General features: G+C 42.7%; 3 protein-coding genes across 3 annotated transcripts; 1 reads left to right on the plus strand and 2 right to left on the minus strand.

Moving 5' to 3' along the window:
- The first annotated feature begins 493 nt into the window (after positions 1-493).
- Positions 494-2,716, plus strand: LOC122036404 (dnaJ homolog subfamily B member 6-like). The gene is made up of 6 exons (XM_042595702.1): positions 494-890; positions 1,091-1,184; positions 1,321-1,394; positions 1,501-1,557; positions 1,641-1,880; positions 2,341-2,716. Exons 1-6 carry the CDS (start codon positions 786-788, stop codon positions 2,476-2,478), a joined length of 708 nt encoding a protein of 235 aa, XP_042451636.1. The 5' UTR covers positions 494-785; the 3' UTR covers positions 2,479-2,716.
- Positions 2,717-4,139: 1,423 nt separating this feature from the next.
- On the minus strand, positions 4,140-10,948 carry LOC122036406 (adrenodoxin-like protein 2, mitochondrial). The gene is made up of 9 exons (XM_042595704.1): positions 10,621-10,948; positions 10,466-10,531; positions 9,033-9,083; positions 8,784-8,848; positions 7,413-7,480; positions 6,425-6,531; positions 4,706-4,755; positions 4,553-4,635; positions 4,140-4,483 (listed from the first exon to the last, which is right to left on the minus strand). Exons 2-9 carry the CDS (start codon positions 10,521-10,523, stop codon positions 4,369-4,371), a joined length of 597 nt encoding a protein of 198 aa, XP_042451638.1. The 5' UTR covers positions 10,524-10,531; positions 10,621-10,948; the 3' UTR covers positions 4,140-4,368.
- A 1,855-nt stretch (positions 10,949-12,803) lies between these two features.
- LOC122036405 (proline-rich receptor-like protein kinase PERK9) lies at positions 12,804-13,642 on the minus strand. Its single transcript, XM_042595703.1, has 3 exons — positions 13,264-13,642; positions 12,940-13,130; positions 12,804-12,869 (listed from the first exon to the last, which is right to left on the minus strand). The coding sequence occupies exons 1-3, from the start codon at positions 13,640-13,642 to the stop codon at positions 12,804-12,806; spliced, it is 636 nt and encodes a 211-aa protein (XP_042451637.1).
- Between the last annotated feature and the right edge of the window lie 2,920 nt (positions 13,643-16,562).

Raw genomic sequence — 16,562 nt, forward strand, 5'->3', positions numbered from 1 at the left:
GAACTGGGCGGAGACGCTCCTGGCCCATTGCGCATGAACACAGCAGCACAATACGTCCAAGCTTCTTTCTCACCGTCCATTTATGCGCAATCTGACTGAAAGCATGATGATGATGGGTACGTAGAAATTCTCCTGTGCGGACATCTCATCCTACGTGTTCTCTCGAGATTTACACCCCGGGTCATATTTGTCAGTTGCCAGACGAAACCCAGTGATCCTGATTTGACCGATACCTCCGACTGCTGGGCTCCAATGGCATTCATGATTGGACTCGCAACTGCTCCTGCATGCATCCCACGAACCGTTCCTCACCGCGCGTTGAGCACACGTGGGACCCGCCGGTTGGACCAAGAGAACTTTCCGGATGATGTCCGCAAAAATATCTCTGTTCTTTCGATCTTCGCCGTTAATCTACTTCCTCCGGCCGCCCGCAAATCTACGGTCGGATCTTGGTGCCCTCCCGGGAGGTGATGGCGAAGCGAATAGTTATACAAATTCGTGAAGGAGAGCGGTGACAGAATTTGGAAAATTCGGCCGGGAGGGCGACGGCCGCGGCGGTGGAGGTGGTGGTGGCGGAGGAGATTAGGCGCTGAGTTTTTCTTCAAGGTTCTTATATTGCATTTGCTTGCCGCGTCCTTATCTCCTCCTAGACGCGGCATCCCCCTCTGACTCTGTTGCTTGCGAGGTGTCGATTCGAGTTTATAGGAGGGCTTTGATCTCTCCTGTGTTCCAGGCGGCCGAGGCGACGACTTTTATAGTATTCTGGGGGAATAAGGGTGTCTGCGATGTCCGGGGGAGACGTGAAGATTGGAGATTTCTACGAGGTTTTGGGGCTGAGGAAGGAGTGTTCCGAAGCCGAGGTCAGGAATGCGTACAGGAAGCTCGCCATGGTGCGTTTTCGAGTTCAAATCTTTGTTTTCTCATCCTATTTTCTTGGTTTTTGCCTTGGTTTCCTCGCATGTACATTATTTCTTCCCAGGACTTTGCTTGTTCTACTTTCTTGGCATGTAAAAGTTGAGTCTTCTCCGGATTCTGAAATCTGGATCTCTCTCTTCGATGATTGTTAATTTTTGAATCGAATGGGCGACAGAAATGGCATCCAGATAAGTGCTCGGCGTCCGGGAGCACTCAGAGCAAGGAGGAAGCGAAAGAGAAGTTTCAGGAAATCCAGAATGCCTACTCTGGTTGGTTTCTGTCCATTCTCTCCATCCCACCTCAGCTGCTGCAACAATTACTATAATACCATAAAATGAATAAAATTCTCTATTCCACTTGCAATTTTGCTTAATTCTACTCTCGTAAAGAAGTTTGCGTGATCAGTTCTCTCAGACTCAAACAAGAGATTCCTCTACGACGTGGGCGTCTACGACAAGGAAGATGACAATGACGAATATGTATGTTCCTAATTGTAACACTGTTGTTTGTTTAGATTGTTAACGTATAATCAACTAATTTTCCAAACACATTATTCTCGTGCAATTAATAATATTTACTGTGCAGGGGATGGGGGATTTTTTGGGGGAGATAGTCCAGATGATGAGCCAAACAAAACCTGTTGTAAGACAATTTTTTCTCCCGGTTTCTTAGTCTAAACTCGTGTAATTTAGGCTGCTTAATTGTGTCTGCTAAATTTTTACCAGACGAGCAGCGACGACAGCCTAGAGGAGCTGCAGAAGATGTTTGTGGAGATGTTCCAGGACGATCTGGATCCTGGGTTATGTGGTCCATGGACTCATTCAACTAATGCCCGAGATAATTCGACATCACGATCAGGGATGCAGTTTGCAAATCGTGGATACAAGCGGTGCAATTCTTCCGTGAATTCTGGAAAGGCAAATTTGGATGGATTGGAATTTAGTTCCACGGGATTCTGCGCTGGGGTGAGTCACTGCATCCCCATGTTCATGGATTCAATTATTGTCTTCCTTATATCATATTATGTTAGATCAGATGACAGTTAATCCCTCATCTATGAACTATCTGGTCACCTTGCCTGATAATCCAGCTGACCTGACAAATTTGGTGGTCGTAGATAGGTCATATGAATCTAAACTAAATGCCAATTGAGCTTGCTGAAGTCATGGTTCCCACTTCCCAGTTACTTTCAAGCTGGATGATAACATTACTTATTTGATAGAGAATCTGGATTAGTAGGAAAATATCTAGGACCCAAATGAGAACAATAGACCAACGAATTATGGTTTTTAAGACGGATAAGTATGTTCTACCTAAAATTCTCTATCACTATAGGTCCGTGTTCATACTCTGATCTTTTCTTGAAGCAATTTTCTTGTGCCGATGAATATGTACCTGATTCATTGAATGCTTTTGTTCCGGCAGTTGAATGATGTAGGGCAGTCATCAAAAGGAAGAGGCGGTATTAATAATAGCAAGAGAAGGAGTGGAAGAAAGCAAAAGGTTTCATCTAAACATGATGTCTCAACTTATGATGCTGATGTCTCTGTTTGGAAATTCTAGTTTCTTCGGTTTCACCATTCTCTTATTCTTGGGTGAATTTTCCCCTCTTCTCTATATTTCTTAGTATAGCAGTGAACTAGTAGTTACCTTGAACCCGTCGACTAAAATAAACATTCAGATGATTTCTCTTTTCCTTGGATTGAATTGGGAGTGTACCGTTATATGCCAACAAGCCAGACTAACCTACTGGTAGTTGTTATGCCTGCCTTAATGTAAATATACCTTGTTTCTGTTTCTATTTCTGTTTGTGTTTCATACCGCGTCCATCTCTCCTTGTCTTTTGAGCACTATAAATTTCCCATGAAAATATTTGGACCTCACAAATCTGGATAACTATCAACAAGCTTCTTGCATTAATGTCTTGATGGCTGTACTGTTTGAGTCGATTCAAGCAAGTCAATATCTACACTTGCAATACAGCGAATATAATTTACCAGGCGAATCACATTTCTCTTGGTCAGATCTCGCAAGTGCACTTATGTCTAACAATTTTAGATGCGTATTCACTACTTGGACAATAATTGAAATAAGAAGCAAAAAGGCACAAACCAACTGCATTCTGACTGAAAGATAGATCCGTACATGCTTATACAGGGCCACAAGATAGATATTACATAATGTGCAGTGATTCACAGGAAGATGAAGATCCCAGAGTGGCCACAAAATCAAAATGCTATTAAAAAAAATCACATTTCCAATTTACTGAAAACAAATTGATTACTGGTCCAATGGCCCAATCATATGCGCAAGTGGACTGTACCTGATTGGGTGTTTGGTTATAGGCGTAAAATCAGTGTCAAAATGATCTATGTTTGATTGGCCAGCGTTACTTTACTCTCTCGTGCAGACCTTATGCAGCTACAGTACGCTAATGTAGCTGTGTCGACAAATTTTTACGGCAATGATTATTTTTATCAGTATTTGGTGGACAATGAATTGCCATTTGGTCTGACAATGTAATAATTCGGCTCAAGTGGCCAATTTGGTGGCTGTCTCTTTCCAGTGATAGATGAGGACAGAGGAGATGGACTGATGGAGGATTCTAAAAGGACCCTCTTGGTGCCCACATGCATGCAAGTTGTTCAACTTTCACACAACCTGCTCTTTTTTACACACATAAAAACGTTTCCAACAACCGACCACCTGAGGGTGTATTGGCATTGACTCTTCGGTAATTGATTAGACGTCGTGTGTCTAGTTATGTGTACATTGTGTTAAAATAAAGAGCAGTAAGAACAATTAGTAAGAACAAAAACTTTATGAAGGTTTTTTTTTTTGTCATTTAGATTAAATATTGTTAAAGCTAGACTCTTCTTTATCCTCGCTTGGTAAGACTTCAAACTATTTAAAAGTGGAACAGTAGCAATCACATGTAAACAGAGCATTAATAATAGAGAAAGATGGTGACCTTTGTTCCTTAGCTAGAAAAGAGGTGTGCTAGGTTGACCTTTGAGACGATCATGTAGCCAAGGACACAAAAAAGACGTGACTTCAACAGAGTAAATGAGGTTTCTTACAAGCTTTTAGGCCTCAAAGTAAACAAACTGAGAAAATAAAGACGAATATAATCTAAACAGAGCATTAATAATAGAGAAAGATGGTGACCTTTGTTCCTTAGCCAGAAAAGAGGTGTGCTAGGTTAGACCTTTGAGACGATCATGTAGCCAAGGACACAAAAAAGATGTGACTTCAACAGAGTAAATGAGGTTTCTTACAAGCTTTTAGGCCTCAAAGTAAACAAACTGAGAAAATAAAGACGAATATAATAAATGCTAAATCACATGTAAAGTACTTAATACATACGATATAAGTTGATTTTTGAAATTGACTCTTCCCACGGTGTAACTACAAAACTGATCAAGATTCCAGTTAGCTCGAAAGCGTACGTGTTTAGTGTGGTTTTGGCACATATCCATCAACGGCAAAGTTTCGGGTAGCCGCTGGTAGTGCTAGACGAATCCCATCGAGCTCAGGCTTCGCAACTATTTGACAACCAAGGCGTGACCTGCAGAGGGTGTCAGCATTTAGTATTGGTTTTATCACGAGGAATTTTGACTGAGGAATATATACTCACGTCTCAGTTAGTCCAAAAGCAAGATCTAGCATATCATTTTCTTCGTCTGTTGGATCTTCCAATTTGTTGTAGTAGTTAACATCCTGAAACAAGGAAGTCAGTGGAGTTGGAGGATCCTATTAGATATATTGAACAAGATGATCTCATACGTACCATGACGATTACATGACAAGTTGAACATGCAAGAGAGGCTTCACATGCTCCTAAAATCAGATTAGAGAACATAACATTAGTTTGTAATGACATTAAATAAAAGAAAAGGATCAGATCTCATGATACTAAAAAATTTCATATTGGATGAAGAGGGAAAGTGAATTATGTAGCCTCCCACATATCAAGCAGATTTATATGTGATCTGTGTTTGTGTGTCCCATGGTTGCATACGGAATTTATCTGGCTATTAAGATCCATGCAAGGTTACATTGTTACTGAAACACATCATTTAGATCTCTTTTAACATTCATTTAAGTTGGGTTTACTTGGGTAGAAAGATTGGAGAGAGACGAGGGTGAGAGAAAGACTCACAAAACTAGATTTAGATTTTTTACATCATTTCACTCTCCCTGTCACCTATCTTTCCAGCCAAGTAAAACTAGCTTTAGATCTCTTTCAATCATTCTAGGAATAATCTTCCTCCTTGACACTCATATTCCACTCAAAATTGTTTACCAATGAAATTTATTAATAATCTCTTAACATGCTTTAAACAAACTAATCTATCATCTCTTAGTTACAGAAGTTACACATAACTGGCATGAATGGCATTATAATCCTCCTAAAAACGTTGCACATCCATCTCAACATCATATGCTACATGTCATTTCATTTTGATCCATCAAGTATGACTAATTTTCCGACAATTTCTTAGTAAGTTTTCATCTAGATAAAAGTGTACCTCACCATCACATGACATTGAAAGCCTCTCTCAATTTTAATCATACACCCTTCCCCAAGACTACTAATTGGCAGGAGCTTCGTGCACTACCCCTTATCTTCTCATTTGATAAATTCAAAACTTCTTGCACTTTGTCATCTAACTTACTTATTCCTCACTTTTCTTTATATTAACCTGGAAATCAATGAAGTGTCAAGTTGATGAAGCGCCAAATTGTGCATCATTTGTCAAAACCCCAAAAACTTTAACACTTGCAACAAAACTATGATGCATAATTTTTATCACATTGATACAATTACTAGATATTCCTTTCTTTCGCAAAATCCTCCACGATAGTCATCTAGAGAGTCTATCATAAATTTTTTATTTAAATCAATAAAAATATTTCTCTATATTTTTCCATGAATTGTCTAGTTAAAAATACATCAATGGTTGATCTTACAAACACAACATCAAATTGATTTTCACCAATGATGGTTTCATCTTTTATTCTCCTATCAATCACTCTTTTCCAAAGTCCAGTGGTATAATTCATCATAGTTATATAATTAGCGTATATATCACCTTTACTCTAGAGAAAGAATTGTATATCCAAAAAGTTGGGATATACAATGGAAACAAAGTCAAGCTTGGTCATATTTGAATCAAGCTTTAAAGTTCATGATATATTTAGAACCTAATCCTAAAAAAGAATTAGTAAAATATCTAGATAATTATAAAAATACATTTCATTGTGAACATGAACAAAAAAATCAATGGTAAAAATTATTGTAATGACAAAAATGATAGAAAAATATGGATGTATATTATGCAAATATAACCAAAGAAGTGATGCGATGTTCGAAACCCATGTAACATGGAGAAAAGACTGGCACATATCAGCAGCGGAAGAAACTATTAGGATAGTTATCAGGAAAAAACTGACAAAAAAATCACCCAATTTTATTCTTTTTTTATATTAGTAATTTAGTACAAACCTTCAAGTTCAATATCATTCTCATGAGCAGCTTCTAGCATCGACATTCCAACAGGAACCTTAATAACCTTCTCATCCCCATCCTTGTCAACAAAAGTTACAGTTATCCTGTATGGTTGAAAATAGTAATGAAGAATAAGATGACTTTTATGGCCCGGTCAATAATCATAAAATATCACCTGAGAGATTGATATCAAAAACTAGAGAAATGTGTCATCAAACTTTTAAGTAGATTAAGGGATTAAAAACAGAATACAAAGAGAGTGAATCTCAATGAAGATAAGACCAACAAAACTTTATTTGCTAAATTCCAATACTAATAATTACTGTGTATATAAAAAAGCAGAATGCTTAAAATATTGACACCAAGCATAATATAACAGGAATCAAAAACCTAGACATTCGACAGAATAACTGATAATAATCACAATATAACAGAAAGAGAGCAGAAAAAACAGAAGATCAATTGATGGTAGCAAGAAAATATTTATCTAAAATTTCAGAGCTTTTAAAAGATGTTCAAGGAAATCAGATATTACAAAAAAAACTTATATTATGTTAGTATGTTACCCTAGAAAGCTTTATCATATTGAATTACTTTAACTTGAAGAATATTTTGGGCAGTAAAAAAAAAGAAATAGAATTATTCAACAGAATAATCATTTCTGCACTTAAAATGCTATGCTGTAGGAGGGCATATATCCAAACCATCGCAAGTCCTAAGGAAGAATCATTGGCATTGGATCAATAGTTTAAGACTTGCTAAAAAGAAAATTGATAAAAATTACAGGTTAAAAAAAAAAACTGAATATTTGGTCTCGACGTTAGTTCCAAGAAGTCTTAAACTATTCAGAAAAACAATTATCATAAAGGGTCTGATTCTGAATAGCTGACTTTCACAGAGAATATGAGAAAACAATTATCAACCATGAACCATTTGCAAAGTTCAAAGAGTTAAAAAAAAAACCACCAAATCTTCAAGGACTTACTTTTCTTCCATTTCATTGTCTCCTTCAGCAACTGAACCACTTGCTGCACTGGAAAAGCAAAGCTTACTCTGGAAATTGACATGAAAAAAATCAACAATTTTAAAAACAACTAGCATAAGAGAACTTGAAACAACTGGGAGAGTGCTGTTAATCAAGAAACTACATCTGGAAAAAAGAAAGAGCCTAAGAAGCTCAGAACACAAGTTACCAAAACTACAGAACCATCATATAGTGTATACGAGATGATAAGGTAGAAGCATCATATAGCGTATACAAGATGATAATGTAGTCCAACAAATATTGAGACCATTAAATGAGAAACTCCGGTCAATATATAGTTTGTTTTATGCTTATAGAACATACGTCACTGTTTTTTCCACATCCTTCCACGAAAAAGAAAAAATATATATATTCCTCAAAAAGAGATTTATGTAGCTAAATTTGTTTGCTTTAATGAAACTGCCCCTCACTTTAAGTCTTGCACTTGCGATTGCTGCCATCATACACTATTTAAGGATATCTCATAAGTAATAAAGTTTTAGTTTTAACTTATCCAACTAAAAAATAATTAATCATCTTTGGACATGTGTTTACTATTTTAACATATTTGCCCTCATTTTAGGAGTAAAACAGAAGATAGGTGTCTGAAGTAAAAGCAAGAACCCAACAACTTTATAAAAACGGAGGGGGAGAGGGGGATGTGGAGACTGCAGATTATGAAATATTAATAATTTGATATATTAATAATTTGATAGAAGATAGGAACAAATCCAAAGTAAGCTAGATCTCAAATAAGAACGCATATAAATTCTGCAAACAATTCAGATGCAAGAGTTGATGATGCCAAATTTAAAGTGAAAAGGAAGATTCAAATAATCCAATAAAAAAGGAAGCATAATAAAGCCCAAAATTTCACTAGTACAGCCTACAAATAGTACACAAGGATAGTCGATCAAAGACAAGTATTTAATATTCTAATTCCAAAGTCAAAGGAACTCCCAGACACGACAAATAAAAGCTCACAGGTATCACTAGTTTGTTGGATCCGAAAGATAACACAGTTTGATGTGACCAATAGCATCATGTAACCGTATATAATAGCATAGGCTAAGAAATTTAGTATCAAATTATCAGCCATTCACGTATGTGGATAAACAAGGATTATATACCAGCCACGTATGGGTATTTTGATACACATAAATCGTCATCAACTACCCAATGGAAACCTAAGACCAGGGGCCTAAACAGCCTCCCACCAAAGCACTGCGGGAATCCCATCTAGACCAATAATTGACCAAACAAAATTAACAATTTCAAGAAAAATGACAATAGCATACACTCAGTGGACTTCTATTGAACAATAGAACTTACTAATGCATGTCCATAATGGCTGAAAGGTCCATTTGTAAAGATGTTCTGTGACATATGAAACTGATCTGCAAAAAGAAGACACTTTGATCATGAGAAACAAGAGACACTCTGGGATCAGAATCATTTTCAACATTTAGGAAGCACTAACATCAAGACATCATTCTGAAAAATAATCCTTCACAAAAAGATAGAAAGCATAGGCAACATAACTAACAAGTAACAAACTGATTATCCTTGTCAATTACTTACCTATAAGTTTGTGGCCGATCCATAGTGTGCCCACACCATTTGCCTTGTGTGCTGCAAAAGTGGATAAGAAAGACGTATAAGCTTAAGGAAAATGTTGAAAGAGAAGATATTGCCTATAATAGAATGGAACTAGTGGAGGATAGACAATATTTTTTAAAGTACAATGCTTTTGCAGATGTAATCAAAATAAACAAACACTAAGAATAATTAAAAAGAGAAAAATAAAATGGATAGGCAAATATTGACATGTATAATTATCACAAATATCAGGCCCAATAGCTAGCCCAAAATTCTTAAGCCAAAACTAATAGTAACTTACCTCACCTAAGCTCATAGAACTTGATTAGCCCATAACTTACAGTGTAGAAATAAAGTGAGGCAGGTAATCTCCCTTGCTTAAGGTTTGTCTGTTGTCTCCATCAAAACCCAAAGTCAATCTCATAGCCCACAATCATCCTCAACCAGTAGCAAATGAGAATCAATAGTGGTTGTACAGTCCACAGACAATCCTTTCGAACACCTCATGATGCTTAGGATTAGGCCCATTTTGATGCTATCATAACCCGCTTAGAAGTGAGATTAGGATAAGTTAATTGACCCATTAACTTGTTAAGATGTCTAAGCCTAAGTTACCAGTAGCTGGCTCATCTAAGCTTAGAAACTTTCTTTATTCACGTCATCATGTGGGAGAAAATTAGGGGTGTCACATATAACTAATGTTTACGGATCAATGAAGATACATTGAATTTCAAACTTCTAAGGTCAACGAAAACAGCTTGTACACGGTTTAGTGTTCTGCATTCAACCTGACCTATATAACAACATATAGCATGGTTTTATGCAGGTTGTGAAAATTTATGTCATATTCTTAGTCCAATAACCAATTCAAATTAAGTACTAATCGCTTATTGTTGTATTCTGAGTAAAATACATAAATAAATATATACAAAAAGTTGTTTGAAAGCTACTATATGTGTATCTTATGACCTAATTGTGTCCAAAACTTCACAACTTAGCATATTGCTAAGTGCATAATCTATAATTCTATATAGCTGATAACATACTGAGTCATATAGTGTTTGGCCAAGTGATCTGCTAAGCTTCATACCAAGGCTACCTCAGTCCATATCTCAATCTATACATTCCCATGTGCATATATTTAAAATATGACACTGACATTGAATAGTTCAATCTACTCGTTAAACAAATTTCATATGCATATAACTCTGTGGAAAGACATGGCCCATAGGTGGTCAACTTGAACTTCAGAAGCAACAAATCCTGCTCCGTTATCTGAAAACAGCAATATCTCTCTTACAGGAAATCAGCAAGCTCCAGTTAATTGACAGTAAATAGATTTAGCCATAAAAACAGTAACGTCGGCAACATGAAGTAGAACTCCCTGAATAAAAAAAAATAAGCCTTAACATTACCAAGTCTCGGCTCCTTCAACAGCCTGACACCCAACAGAGCGAGCCTAGATACGACCATGATATGACCTGAAAGTCATAGGCCATCAATAACTCCTAACAAAATGGGAGTAAAGAAGAATAATCAGCATCGAAGCCATCAAATCTTCAATACAAACCTGCTCTTCCGCAACAGTTGTTCAGTGTTACGTTCGAGTGTATGATCGGGTCCACCGGTGTCAGCGGATTCGATCTGATCTGTTCTCCTTGTCTGAACACCTCGAGGTGCAGAAGGGCGTGAGGGATTCGGATCTGGTGGCCGCGGTCGCAGGCGATCGGGGCGACCACCGGGGAGCGGAGGGAAGACGGATGGGCGAGTAATCCGGAAGAGAGAGGGCTGAAGCACCGGGTCGCCCTCTTTGTGCTTCGGCGGGTAAGGGAAGGACGGCGGCGTCAGCTAACGAACCAGGGACGGAAGGCTCTAGACGTTGCGCGGTTGCCAAATCCTGAAATATTGCGTAAAATTACAAGCCGGTCCACTACATTTGAGATAACCCTTGGTAAGCCTCGGCCCAGGCCTCCAGGGGGCCTTCGCCCGGCCCGTCAAAAAGGCCGATGTGACATAGCCCAACCGCACTTGGACCGGATGTTTTCTTCTCGGGTATATTTTATTTTAAATTTATGTTATTCCAATATTGCAAGTTGAGCTAAAATTGCATTATAAGTTGGACTGCCATTTTTCAAATGACGCATGATGCGGATAGTGTTGGGGGCAGAAAGGAAATTAGGAAAAAAAAAGAGGGGCACTTAGGTCTTTTGAGAAGCTAGGGCTTTGAAGAGGGTGGGGGATTTTTTGGGGAGAGGCGGCGGTAGAGATGAGGGAGAGAAAAAAGAGGCCGCCGCCAGCAGAGATGAAGGGAGGTCTTCTTCCTCTCCATCGGGTACTGTTCGCCGGGGCCATCGCCGGCCGCCACCGCCTAGCCTCTTCTCCTCCTCGCGTTGCCGGCTTTCAGCTTCCCTCGCCTGTAGAGATCTTCGGCCGCTGCTTCCCATCTCACGCACAACCTCCATGTGACGTCGCCTCCGCCGCCGGCGGGCCTCCTGTCGCCATCTCCACACGCTACAGCCACTTCCGGCGGACGCCGTAGTTAGCAGGCGTCGCCGACCTCGAGTCCAGCGGGCGAAGCCGCCTCAGGCAGACGCCAAGGCTTCCTTTAGAGGCTTCCAACGCCTCCCGCCGCCGCGTCCAGCGAGTATCGACGCCTCTCCCATACTGCCGGCAGCGAATGTCTCCGCCGGCCGCGACTTCCGGTGGCGGTCAGCGCCTCCCGCCGGCCATGTGCCTCCTCCAGAGGCTGCCGTTACCGGCATCTCATGCTGTAGCCACCGCCGCAGCCGTCTTTGGCGGCCAGCACCTCCAGTTTCCCGACCGTCGATTCCGACGGCTGTACAGCCGCTGTCCTTGCCGCGTGCGGCACAGATCTGATCCAGTGCAGTGTTTCCGGACATCGGTTGTGTTTCCGGCCATCGAGCCGTGTGGTGTTTCGTTATTCGGATTGTTATCACGTAGTCGGACCGTGCTCCGTCCTGCGGATCTATATCGCGTCCGGCTTCGAGCTACTGGAGCCAGCTACGCGTTTGGTGGACATTTATCTACTATTCGGGATCGCGACGACTCCGTCAGCTCACTGATCCATCCGAGGGCGCCCCCCTGGGCCAGGGTACGTTCTCGTACCTTCTTTGCATTTATTTCAATATTCTATTATTATCCGGATATTTACATATTTGTGGAATTCGCCTCGAGCACCGAGGTACCAGAGGCCGGGGCAACTCGGTCGATGGATACAGGTACAGTTGACCGAAGGGGGACTCCAGACGACTCGGTCAACGCAGCGGACAGCTCACCCCCGGGTCATGAGGATGCGGTCCACATTCCAGACACGTCACACCGGCAGGTTCATCTTCTCAGCTTCCAGACAGGATCAACGCAGGTAGAGATTTAAATTTATCAAAAGACGTACGTTATTTTAATATTTATCAAAGAACGTATTTTTTTAAGTATATTTCCTATTTTACCCGGATGAGAATTTGACTTTTTGTATGATTTTTCTTTTCTCCACTGTATTTCTCTCTCTTCTCTTTTTTGTATCGACATGCAGAACGTATGAATAATATTAGTCAATTTTTTAATAACATTTTAATAGATTTGAAGAAGCAAAAAAAACAATGAATAACATATGATCCTGTCGGAAAGCTGAGAAGACGGACCTGTCAGTGTGTCGTGTTTGGAAGGTTGACAGCATCCCCATGACTCGGTGGTGAGCTGTCTTCTGCGTTGACCAAGTTGTCAGAAGTCCTCTGGTCAACTGTACCTATATCCAGCGATCAGGTTGCCCCCGTCTTTGGTACCCGATGCTCGAGGCGGGTCCTGTAAATATATAAGCAGTCGAATAATAACAGAACAATGAAATAAGCATAGGGTGAGTACGGTGACGTACCCTGGCCCCGGGAGGGGGGGGCACCCTCAGATGGGTTAGTGAGCTGATCGCGGTACTGATCGAGTCGTCGTGGCCCTGACGGGTAGATGTGTGTGAGCCAGCTGAGGAGCCGGGATCTGAGAGCGACGACATGGAATCCGATGCAACATGGATCTGGAAGCGGCCCGTAGGCCGAGACATGGTAACGGCACCTATGCGAGAATATCACAACGGCTCGCAGGTCGGCATACAGCACAGCACGCAGGCTGGATACGCCACACAGGTCGGATAATACCAATATCTCAACGGCTCAACGGTCGGAACACAACACACAAAGCATAATACAAATCATGGAGGCCGTGGGTCGGCCAATGGTGGAAGTGGCAGTGGCGAGAGGTGCTGGTGGATGCTGGAGGCGGCGTCGGTGTCTGCTAGGGACGGTGACGCGCACTGGCAGCGGAGCCTGCCGACTGTGGCGCGTGGGGGCGGTTGCAGCACTTGGGGGCAGCTGCAACACGCCGGAAGAGGCGGCGACGACGTCAAGCAGACCGAAGGCGGGGGGGGGGGCGGTAGAAGTGTGCGGCGACGAGAAGAGGGGGAGTGACGGTCGGCGTCCTCGCAAGGGTGGCATCGACACGACTGGCAGAGGCGGCGGTCGGAGCCGTCTGCCGGCGAGGGGAGAAGGCGATGGAGAACCCCTACACGAAGCCTCTTTCTCACCCATCTCCTGGCGCCGGCCCAAGAATCACAAACCAAGCCCCCCCCCCCCTCTCAACGTTGTGCTACAATACCCCTTCTTAACCCCCAACCCTACTCCTCCCTAATGACTAAAATGCCCCTCCCTCATCCCCTAATTACTCCCATGCCCCTCACTATATCCGGATCAGCATATTTGAACTCCTTGAAATTTTAGAAATCCACTGGAACTAAAATGAGTGTAATCGGAGCTCTCTAGGTCGATTAGTGGGTTTCGGTCAAAATCCACTGATGGACCTAGAGAACTTTGATTGCACCCTTTTCAGTTTCTATGGATTTCTGAAATTACAAGGAGTTCAAATATAATGTTCATTATTTATTTCGACTTTTCATAGATGTTAACATGCAAAATGAAAGATTCGTCAAAAACGTCTACGTTAGGCCTGATATGATCACGAATTTTCCATTTTACATGTTAACATCTATGAAAAGTCGAAATAAATAATGAACACCATATTTGAACTCCTTGTAATTTCAGAAATTCATAGAAACTGAAATGGGTGCAATCGAAGCTCTCTAGGTCCATTAATAGGTTTCGACTGAAACTCACTAATCAACCTAGAGAGCTCCGATTACACTCATTTTAATTCCAGTGTGATCCTGTCCGAACCGGTTATCAGTGGACGCTGGGCACGTGGCGCTTCCTGCTAGATCCTCGAATGCTCCGGTGAACCTGCAACAAAACCGAGCCGGGAGGGGTGTCTCGGCGACGGCCCTCCGACGCTCAAGTCAGGCGAGGAATAACAAAAAGGTGGCTTCAAGATGAAGATTTTTCATACCTCCAGTGGAGAAATGGAAGCCTTATATAGATCTCTCAAAGAAGCCTGGGCGTGCCAATCAAAGCAACCACCTGCCTTTGACCATGCCCAGGTATGGGTCTGTCAGAAGGGCCATGTCTGAATATGGATCTGTCAGGGAGACGTCCATGAGACCATACTGTTACTGTATCAGCCTCTCCATGATGTGACGGCAAGATCGTGCGATCTTGTGTACGGCCTAATCATCATACATGCTTCTGCTGATATCTCATATCCTGAGCCGAGCGCATAGGCCGCTGGCACCCTTTATACCCTCGCCCCTATTTGGCCGAACGGACAACCCCCTCGGCCCTTGGCCCCTGCCGAGCGGACTCCCGCTCGGCCCTTCGGTCTTCCTGCCTTGGCGTCGGAAACATGAGCCCATGGATGGGCTTATCTCTAGCTCCGTTCGGACCTACCCATCCGCTCGGCTCGGCCATCCACCGCACAGCCTTTCATCGGTCCTCAGGTTGATCCCCTTCAGGAAGTGGGTTCCCCATTCTTACTGCCGGATCACTTGCCTTCCCTTCAAGTCTAGTCGAAGGAGGCAGTGAGTCCGACTGACTGGACTATATGTGTCCGAGCGGGCGGTCGCCTTAATATCCATGGGGCCGTCCGGCCCTTCTGCCAAATTCAGCCGCTCGGCTCTTTATTTTGGTTGTCTTGTCGCTTAATGTTGATATTTGCTTGTCTAGATCTCCTCGGAAATTATGCAAATCCTCTCCATTAAGTCGGAGCATGCGCGGTATGGGCGCATTAATTACACTCGGTGACAGGGCGCCATGTGTCGACCCTTGTGTGGCGGCGGCGTCACTTACGATGGGACGCCCCCGTTTGAAATGGACGGCCCGATGGCGTCCTTGTTTCTCGTGACCTGGATCGGACGGCGGTGGCTCACCGGCCTCGGCCGTATAAAGCCTCCGTCCCTTTTTTGGCCGCATATTCGCTCGCGCGTTGCCTTCTGCTTCGGCCTCCGGCGATCTAGTGTCTGGTTTTAGGCGGCGATCACCTCATCGGTGATTCTTTCCACCCGTTTCCTTCCCAGTGAGTCCTCTGCCTTCACTTAATAGGTCTTCCCTGCTCATTTCGCTCCTTTCGTTTCCCTTCCTTTGATTTTTTTCTGAGATGGCGAGTTCCTCCGAACCCGCTGTTAACATTTCGGGCCCCTGGTACCTGACCATGGAGAGCCGATTCGATGAGGAGCATGCCCAGCGCCTTGTTCGGACATACGGGCTTCCTGACGAAATAATTATAGCCGGCCCGACCGACCGTCCACATGACCCGCCGATCGGCTCCATTTGTTTCTTTTTAGACCAATTCCAGGGCGGCCTTAGATTTCCTACCCATCCATTTATTCTGGAGGTTTGTAATTACTTCCGCATCCCGCTCGGCCAATTCCTTTAGGTTGCTGAGCGGGATGGTCGTCCTCTTTAAGTTGCACAAGATTCCTCTTGACCATAAGATATTCCATTTCTTCTTCTACCCCAAACAATCCGAGGGCACCTTTATCTTCCAAAGTATAATAGACTTTAAATTTTTGATAACATGCCGACCTCCAACAAACACCGGAAGGAGTTTTCTTCTTCATCCGACTTCCGATCGGCCACCTTCCGCACCCAATGGCGGACCGAGCCAGTAGGAGCTCGGCAAGTTCGTAATCCACCTATCTTCATGCGGTGAACTGGTTGTCCGGCCAGCGATACAAGATCGAATTGCTCTGAAGGGGTGCTATATATTTTCGGGTTATCTCCCGTCGGCGAATCTCCCTTCCGCATGAGTAAGGACTCTTTACTCTCTTAGTCTTTTTTGTCTAACTGATTTTAATTTCTTTCACTGCAGCTGATGTCATGTGGCGCTCCAAGGCTACCGCTCACTTGAAATTGAAGTCTGTAGAAATTGAAGCGGCCACCAAAAAGGAGCTCGCCGAGCGGGGTTTAATCCCTAGCCGCCCGGCAGGTGCAGGAGAGGGAGGGGCACAGTCCGCTCCTGAAACAGAAGCTGCCTCATCCGCTTCAGCGGCGGTTGAGGCGGAAATCGATCCTGTTTCCTCGGCTCCCGCCGAGCTGGGCGTTCCCCAGGTTGGAGATCCAC

The sequence above is a fragment of the Zingiber officinale genome, unplaced genomic scaffold (genome assembly GCF_018446385.1).
Source record: "Zingiber officinale cultivar Zhangliang unplaced genomic scaffold, Zo_v1.1 ctg154, whole genome shotgun sequence".
NCBI lineage: Eukaryota > Viridiplantae > Streptophyta > Magnoliopsida > Zingiberales > Zingiberaceae > Zingiber > Zingiber officinale.